This window comes from Malurus melanocephalus, unplaced genomic scaffold (assembly GCF_030028575.1).
Source record: "Malurus melanocephalus ecotype Western Australia unplaced genomic scaffold, MMel_1.1 scaffold_78, whole genome shotgun sequence".
Taxonomy (NCBI): Eukaryota; Metazoa; Chordata; class Aves; order Passeriformes; family Maluridae; genus Malurus; species Malurus melanocephalus.
This window is the reverse complement of record NW_026623310.1, coordinates 182,433-191,355: the sequence shown is the minus strand read 5'-3', so window position 1 is coordinate 191,355 and position 8,923 is coordinate 182,433. Positions and strand designations below refer to the sequence as shown.

Sequence of the window (8,923 nt, the reverse complement as noted above, 5' to 3'; positions counted from 1 at the left end):
AAAAAAAAAAAAAAAAAAGCTGAAGCAAAATAAGTAGATAAAGAACAACATTTAGGTCAAAGAAAATATTGTCCTGCCAGGATTTGTCTTTACTGCCCCAGACAGCACAAGTTTGCAATAACATTGCTTAACCCAAGTGAGAACAAATGCCTGCACCATGACCCAGGTGTGCCTATAAAAGCAGTAAAAGCAGTTACTGAATAATGGTCTCACACAGAGCATTCTGTGCAACCTTGACAGCCCTCATTTAACAGCACATACTCTGGCCTTGGACACACTGTAAGAATTCATTACAATGCTACCAATGTTAAAGTTAATTTTTTTTTCTCTAAAGAGCTGTTAGCAGTAGTACGAGCACAGACCAAATGCAGTACATTAGACAAGTTCAAATGCATTTCACCTTTGACCACAACCCCTGTTTAAGTCCAGCACTGAAGGTGAGGGTAGCACCAGAGGAACATACGACACTGGGCAGAACAACTGCAAAGGCTTGAAAAGCATTCAAATACTTGTTTTATTTCAGTGAAATATTTCTTTACCAATCGATTTGGACTTCTGAATTTAAGGGATCCTGCCCCTATGTCCTAAATGTGAGCAAGTATCCAGCTCTGTGGCACCCCAGGGARAAAGGAGCAGTGCCACTCTCATAGCACACTGCTGAGGTTATAGGCACTTTCCCCCTTCTGACCCCCTGTGGTGGAACAGTTTGCCACACAAATCCAAGATTGCTTAAATAGGTATCTAAACTCAGACAAGCAGTTAAGCGGTGACTGAAGTAGTGCACAAAACCTGTTTGCTGCTGAAGTGAGAGCTGATCTCAAGCATCTCATCAGCTCTTGGCTTTAAGGAGCCCATGCTCATTCTGCCTTTGGTGCCTTTTCAAGAGCCACAGGAAGCCTGTTGATGAAAATACAGGCTCTGCTCATCCAGCACTAGCAACAAGTGACAGGTCCTAACTCATTCCCCTCTCTGATGCAGAAAGGCAGACAGACTTACATATGCATTTCCCTGCGGCAACAGCTTTGTTTCCTTTGGAAAAAAAAAAAAAAACAAAAAAAACCAAAAACCCAAAAAACAACAAAAAAAAACCCTGCAGCTGCTTCCTCCTGCCTACCCCCTCCTTCTCATTTCCTAAAGGAAAATTGCCTCTGGTAAAGAAGTATAAACAAGGCCATTACCATACCAATTCTTTCTCCGTAACTGGTAAACATCTTAAAATTTAAGGTGTTGGGGGCTACTAAAGTCTTTTTTTGAACCTGTTGGCACAAAGCCTAACATCTTAAAACATGATCTAACAAAAGGAGAGGGCAAAACGAAGGTTCCCCCTGTTCATGCTGGAGCCTGGCCAGAACCGAGGCCACTCCTGACTCCCAACAGCCTCCAGCACACTAACACAGGTTCTTCAGCTTGAACAAGCTCACACAAATTAGAACACTGCTTGGTAACAATCAGCTACATCTAAATTAAGTGGGTACGCAACCCAGCTTTGCTGCTCACACTTTTACACTAAAATCACTCAGCCTGCCTGCTCAGTCATAACTGTCCTCGCTGAAACAGGAAGGGAAGGAAAAACCTGTAAATCCAGGGGTTTCACATTTTCATCTGCAGGTGGAAAAACCCTGCAGCTGAATGCTATTTCTGGAATTTACAAATATCACTTAAGTCATCAATTGGTGCAAAAGCACATGTACTGTACTGCACCAAGGGTTCAGGGGCAACAGAGTCCTAAAGACAACAAAAGCATACACACAATACCCTAAAATACAGCTCTGAGTAGTGTCCACGCTTGTAACAGGAACAACAACACACGTCAGAGCAAGGCAGGGGCTCTGACGGAGCAAAGGCTAAGGATGCACGTTCACAACTGCTCTAAGGCACATTTACAGTGGTAAAACAGAACAGACCCTCAACCCTTGGTCCAAAGGCCAAAGTAATGATCAGTGAGATACACACTCATTTCCTTTAGTTTCTCTCTCTAAACATGATTTATCACTTGAGGCTTTGACATGTGACATCGAATTTCTGTACTTCAGGGATTTTCGTTCCAGTAACTGAGCCTGCCCCACACATTTTCCAACCAAAAAAAATGGAAGAGTACAACTGAGAGCAGAGCTCCCAGGCCTGATGCCGAGCCTGCAGGAAAACCCTTCTTTCACCATGGCAAGGTTACTAGGAAGAGAAACAAAATTTAGTGCATGATGACTTTGTGAGGAAAGGCAGGTAAGGCAGCTTTATCCTAAGGTGCATGCTAAGTTGGACACATGAGTCTGCCAAATTCACATTTTCATTTCCAGTTGACTTGAAGTCCAAGATGCACTATGCTTTACATTTAAGCATGAATTTCAAGAACAATCTAAAAGATTTTCTGTGGTTATAGCCTATTGAAGTTAAACTGTTTGATTTCACTTCAAAATCAAGGTGAAAATACTTCACAGAAAATTATAAAGAAAACTTGAAACAAAATAAGCCAGACCCACTTCTGCATGTTCCTGAATTTTGTTTGACACATCTTAGGAAACCCTGCCAAAATCCTGTGAAGCACTATTATTTACTCTCCTTCACAGCAAACTAGAAAGGCTTTGCCCAGAGACTTGCTTGGGTGCAACTGATTAAAATCCAGTTCAAAAGAACCATGCCACCCCAGCCAGATATGAAGAGATTTGTTATTCTAAGTCTTAGAAATAGAGTGGGTTTGATGCCAAAAGTGAGTCTGTCCAAGTTGTTGTTTAATAAATGAGTCTGTCTAAACTGAGATTTATCTCATATCTGCCCCTAAAGGCAGTAAGAACTGCTTTTTTTTAAATATTTACTTAATAATGTAGTTAGTTATAACATGTTTTCGTTTCCATTATCAGTGACTAATGGGGGTATTTTGTGCATATGTGGTAACTGTCCCCCTTTAAATTACCAGAAACAATTGCACAGTACAGTACATGCATTTCATTGTATTAAATCGGTGTTCACAAGTTCAAGAAAATGCTTTCTGCACCACAACATTTCAAAAAAACACTGGAGCCATATTTTATTTTAGAAAGAAACACTTTTCTGATGAGAAATAAAGCTCAGGGTGTGCTTTCTAGTATAGAACAAGTTAAAAAAAAAAACCCCTCTCTTCCCATTGCAACACATCTCAGTCCTGTGACTATCCAAGAGCAACCCTTTCTTTTTCAGTAATTACTTGGTGCAATTATTTAATTACTTAGCAATTATTTTATTTTTCCTGGGGTTTGTACTGGTATATTGGGGAAATTTAGTCAGAACTACTCTGCTGATTTCTGGTGATTGTATTCTCTATTTCAAACAAAGCTATTAACAAAATGTTAGTTCGTTCCTATATAAAATCCCACAATTACTACTATCTCCAAAGAAAAACAGGACCTTAAAGAACTTAAACGCGTAAGAGTTATTTAGACACTGCAAAGTCTTGTCATAACKGTAGAGAAAGGTTTTCTGACCCCAGCTACATTTACAAAGGACCTCACAGTGAGCATGGAAAGAGTTAAGAGGCAGCTGCAGCATTCTGCATGCTACATCTGCAAAGTACAGAAGAGAGAGGGGAAGGCAAACAAACCAAACTGAAACCATTCTTCCGCGCCCGGCCTCTTCTTCCTGTGATGTCACGCCACAAATTGCCCGGCCCTCTGCTCTGCTCTCCAGAGGGAGCCGGGCTGAGAGCTGCCGAGGGCTGTGGGCTGCAGGAACAAACGCGCTCTGGAATTCGGCTTCTGCCCTGGCAAGCAGCTCCCTTCTGCTTCTGCTTCCCGCCCCATGGGGCCAGCCAGCGAGCCCAAAAACTTGTTGTAAAGAAAGAAGGGAGAGAGGGAAATGCAAGCACCGACACTTCGCAGCGTCCAGGAAATCGTTTCCTAAAGCACCCGCTCCCAGGAAATTTGGATGGACAAGGATTTGCCGTCACAATCCACAGCCAAGAGTAAGGCACAAAGTCCTACAATGGCTTCATTGAATCGAAGAGGGACATGGAACTAAGCGAGCTTTGGGGTGACCTCATCTACCACAAATGATGTATTTTCTGACTTTTGCAGACTGGCTATGTGATTACAAATAAATAGCACTTGGCAGAAAGAGTGACCTCCTAGTGATTTCTGCTGGAGGTGTACTCCCCTACCACAGAGCTCACCTTCCTTCCCTGAAGCTTCCCAGAGTAACAAACTTGCTAGAGCACACCGTTCAAATACATCTGATCTGCAAGTTCTCTTGGAATTTCAAAAAAGAAGCAATAACCACACCAGAGAAACCTCCAAATCAGAGGAATTTTTAACATACCATTATAATGGTAAGCTCTAATTGTTCCACTGAGGACTCCTTTAAATATACTTTGTATGGGTGTATCTTTAGCATGGTGTTTGTTCTCGGCCTCATAGCAAACTGTGTAGCAATCTACATTTTCACTTGTACTTTAAAAGTGCGAAATGAGACGACAACTTACATGCTTAATTTAGCCATATCAGATCTGCTTTTCGTGTTTACATTACCCTTCAGGATTTATTACTTTGTAACCAGAAACTGGCCATTTGGAGACATTCTTTGCAAGATTTCTGTCTCCCTCTTTTATACAAATATGTATGGGAGCATTTTGTTTCTGACTTGCATCAGCGTAGATCGCTTTTTAGCCATAGTGCACCCCTTCCGATCCAAGACTCTTCGGACCAAAAGGAATGCAAAAATTGTCTGTGTTGCAGTATGGATAACTGTGCTAGCAGGCAGCACACCCGCAAGCTTTTTCCGGTCCACAAATCTCCGGAACAATACAGAGCAAAGGACATGCTTTGAAAACTTTTCAGAGGACACGTGGAAAAACTACCTATCCCGGATTGTTATCTTCATTGAAACTGTTGGGTTTTTCATTCCTCTCATCCTGAACGTGACCTGCTCCACTATGGTCCTACGGACTTTGAATAAACCGCTTACATTGAGCCGGAATAAAGTAAGCAAGAAAAAGGTACTCAAAATGATTTTTGTCCATTTGGTGATATTCTGCTTCTGCTTTGTGCCTTATAATGTTACCTTAATACTTTACTCCCTTATGAGAACGCAGACCTGGGTCAATTGCTCAGTGGTGACCGCGGTCAGGACTATGTACCCCGTCACTCTGTGCATTGCTGTTTCAAACTGCTGTTTTGACCCCATAGTCTATTACTTTACATCAGATACCATTCAAAATTCCATAAAAAAGAATCGGTCCACCAGACCACGGGATGTCAGATTCTCTGAAAGGCCAGTTTCAGAAAACTTCATTCAACACAGCCTTCAGACTATAAAAATGAAAATATTTGACAGTGACTCTACAATATAAACTACAATAAAAGACTATTTGGACTAAACTGGAATTGGAAGCCCACATATTTCTTCAGCTGTGGACATATGTTCTGATTTGCTTAGGTTGTGCTTCCTTCACATCTGAGAAGTTTATTACAAGGCTGTAAAAGTGTAAAGCATAATAGTATACAGAAAAAATATTTTCAAAATCTATGTCAAAGGTCTGTTCTGACAGATTGTATGTTAGAAATGAACTTTTGGGTTTAGATTAGGTTAACCAAAGTCCAAAGACTGTTAGTCAAGTCAAACACAAATGAAAAAACAGGTTGTTTTCTCTTCCTGAAGTTAAAACAGTTGCTCAATTTAATAATTGTGTCAGTTTCCAAGTTACTGAGGATGGGGGTGAAGCTACCTGCTTTGCACTGCAGGAAAACTGTTCCATATTGTGTTATCACTTCAGCTACTGTGCCTGCTCCAGTTTGTCATCTTTTCTCTCTCACTCCTTCCCTATGTCTTTTTTCCTGCACCTTCCTTCTTAGGAACCATTATGCTCATACAAAGCTTCAATCAATGGGTTAACAAGAACTTTGTTTCTCCCAGGTTTACCTGATAAAAATATATGCTTTCTCCACAAGCCTGGCCCCCATAAAGCAATTAAGTCTTCTGCTAGCTTAGAGCATTTGGAAACATCTCAGACAACTGGTTTTTCTTGTCACTTCTCTCTCAGAAGCCTGTGTAATTAAAACAAACTTGTGATGACTGAAGTTAGTGCTTTAGGTACAGTATCACTTTATTAAACCTTTTATGAGAAGTTCTTCAATTCAACATGACTTTTGAGGGAAATAACATCCTCTGAATAAATTAATTCAATCCCAAGTCCAGTTTCTTAGAAAAACAGGACTCTTTCTAACTAGAAATGAACATGTGCATCAAGTCAATTATTTCTTTCAGGAAACTATTCGGTGTACCATAAAGAAATTCAAGATGCAGTAATTTTGGCACGCAATTTCCTCTCAATTTTTGTGTCCTAGAAGTAATTTTAACATGATCATTTAGACCCTCAAATGCTATTTTCTTTCAAAATTTAAAAAGTATAAAAATAAAGTACTTGGGACTATGTGGTGGCAAAATTAATCAAGACACTCTGAAAAGTCAGCACCACGTAAAAGGAGGAATCTACATATATTACTGTTACAATGGGAATACATAGACAAAACTGCTTTGAAACATCTGCTATATATGTTTCCCAACTACTAGAACACTGTGTACATTTTCCTCAGAATTAATTTAACATCACTGTAAAATAAAATAAAATATGAAAGATAAAGTGTTGTTTTTTCCTTTCTAAAAATAATGAAGTCAAGAATAATAACAGTCTAAACAAATTTGCAACTGAAGATTTAGGGAACTCAGTTGCAACACAGATCTAGCACTGAAAAATTTTAATGCCAGGGCTTTATACAGAGGAGTGAATCAATGCTGGAGAAAATGCATATTGAGCCACCAAACTATGTGTGTGGTTACTTGGATGAGTTTATTTCCCTTTATAAAGCTTCTGTTTAATTATAAATCAACTATACATTGCCTCCTAGTATTGGAAAACTGAGTTACTCAATTACTGCTAGGTAACACTGTTTGAATTTAAATTTAACAGTATTTTCAATCTTTACCCACATAACTTATGAAAGGAAAATTCAAATACTATGGGCTTAAGCGTCAAAGAAAGCATAGATATAAATGTCTGCATAACATCTGAAAACAAGCAATTATCTTCTTTGGGAATCCTAAACTCTTCTGATTCATATCCAACTTCAAAAACATGCACCAAAGTCTCAGCATGAGTAAAAATTCTGTATGTTTACCACAGTCCAAAAATAGATATGCATCTCTAAGGTCTCAATGCCTCTCTCTCTCTAAAGAGTCTGTTTAATATTAGACTCCCTCCAAGAAATGTGACACAAAAGCCTCAAATGTCACTGCTGGGCTATGTTTCCCCTGAGCTTGTCAAAGCCGTTACTCAGTCGAGAGGCAACTTGTTCAGTAACACCCCTCTGCTTTACAGTAGCAAGCATCCCAGAGCCCCACCCTGGTAAAGAGAAGCTACTCTCTCTGAGATTACAAAACTGGAGGGGAAAAATAAAACCCCATCACTGACTTAAAAGCAGAACAAGCAGACAAAGTTGCATATATGAGTACTCCCCTTTAAACCAAACGTCCTTTGGTGTATTACCTCAAGCAGCCTGCAGAAGCAGACAGTAGCTATCACTGCTTTGCACTCCTTCTCCAAGGCAGCAGCTTCTGGTTTTTGAAAGAGCAAAGGCAACATAGTACAATAGCTTTCTGATCAGTTCGTAGCTCAATGTACAGAAGCTATTTGAGGAAACTATGTATTTTTTTATTATTGAACATTTTCACTCTTCCACAGGTAAAAAAAACTCAAACCACCAACATAGACCCTAACAAAAAAAACCAAAAACAACATGRTCAAAAAAGCATAAACTGTAATGCTGAGAATAAGACCATTAGCTGAAAAATTCCTGGTCTGACTCCCAGACAAGGGAGAGGGCAGAGGGGGAGAAAAACCACCTCGCCCAACAAGCTGATATTAAGACAGGGTACCAGCTATTCAGGACTGGATGAGGTTTTCTTCACCTTGTCTGGTTCTGCAACAAGATTATCCTTGAGACCTGTGGATGGAGCAATGCTTTCACGGGTACATTCCTGAACAGATGCACTCCCTCTCTCTGCTCTCGACTTTGATACCAACTCTTCTCTCTCTCTGCTGGGTCTTATGCCAAAATTTAAATGTAGAATCTAGATGAGAAGTTACATTCCTAAGTCAAGCCAAGCCATCTCAAATAAAACAAGTTTTACATTGCCAGAGCTCCCAAGGATCTGAATGTGTTGCAACCAATATTTCCTAAAAGTGCATTATTTTTTACTCATTATTTTTACTCACACAGGGAGAGTTAGAAGTTCAGTTTTAGGATGCAAACTTAGAAAATTGTTCTTTGTAGTGCAGTTTCTTCACCTAAAAAGTCCAGAAAATGTACACTTCCTATAAAAATAAAAGCATGGCAAATTTAGTTGATTCCAAGCATATTTTTGATCTAAATCAAGGCAGGTAGATATTGATAACTAGCTCATTAACCAGCAGTTTTAAAAGACAAGGAAAAATAAAAAAAATTCTAGAAACACCTCAGATTTACCTCAGCATATCAGTACTTCAGAATCAAAAGACGTCCTATTTTACACTTTCTATATTCAGCTTAAAGTTTTAATTTATGGCTTTTGTAGGAACAGAATGCCAGGCAATTTTTTTTCACCTCAGCATACAAGTCTTTGACATTTAAGGAAATACCAAGCCAAATAGGTATTTACATTTTTCATCTAAAAAAATGTGTAAAACGTGTAAAAAATCCCTTTAGAAGACATTTCAGGCAGGTAAGGAATCCTTAACTGAAATAACTTCCAAACTTTTGTTTCTTGAGAAAGTAACCTCAGTCACAGAAATGCAAAAAATGAAAAAGAGCTCTTGAGACTAGGTAAAAGATAAGAATGGCTGTACTGGATCAGACCCCAAACACTAATCTACAATCCTGACTCCAATAGCAGACATGGCTGGGTGCCTGGAGAAGATAACAGC

General features: G+C 39.4%; 2 protein-coding genes across 2 annotated transcripts in view; one reads left to right on the top strand and one right to left on the bottom strand.

The window, feature by feature from the left end:
* The window catches only part of RB1 (RB transcriptional corepressor 1), a 69,907-nt gene that overhangs the window by 22,310 nt on the left and 38,674 nt on the right, over positions 1-8,923 (bottom strand). The window lies entirely within an intron of this gene.
* LPAR6 (lysophosphatidic acid receptor 6) lies at positions 3,628-8,363 on the top strand. Its single transcript, XM_057367350.1, has one exon. The coding sequence runs from the start codon at positions 4,292-4,294 to the stop codon at positions 5,312-5,314; it is 1,023 nt and encodes a 340-aa protein (XP_057223333.1). The 5' UTR covers positions 3,628-4,291; the 3' UTR covers positions 5,315-8,363.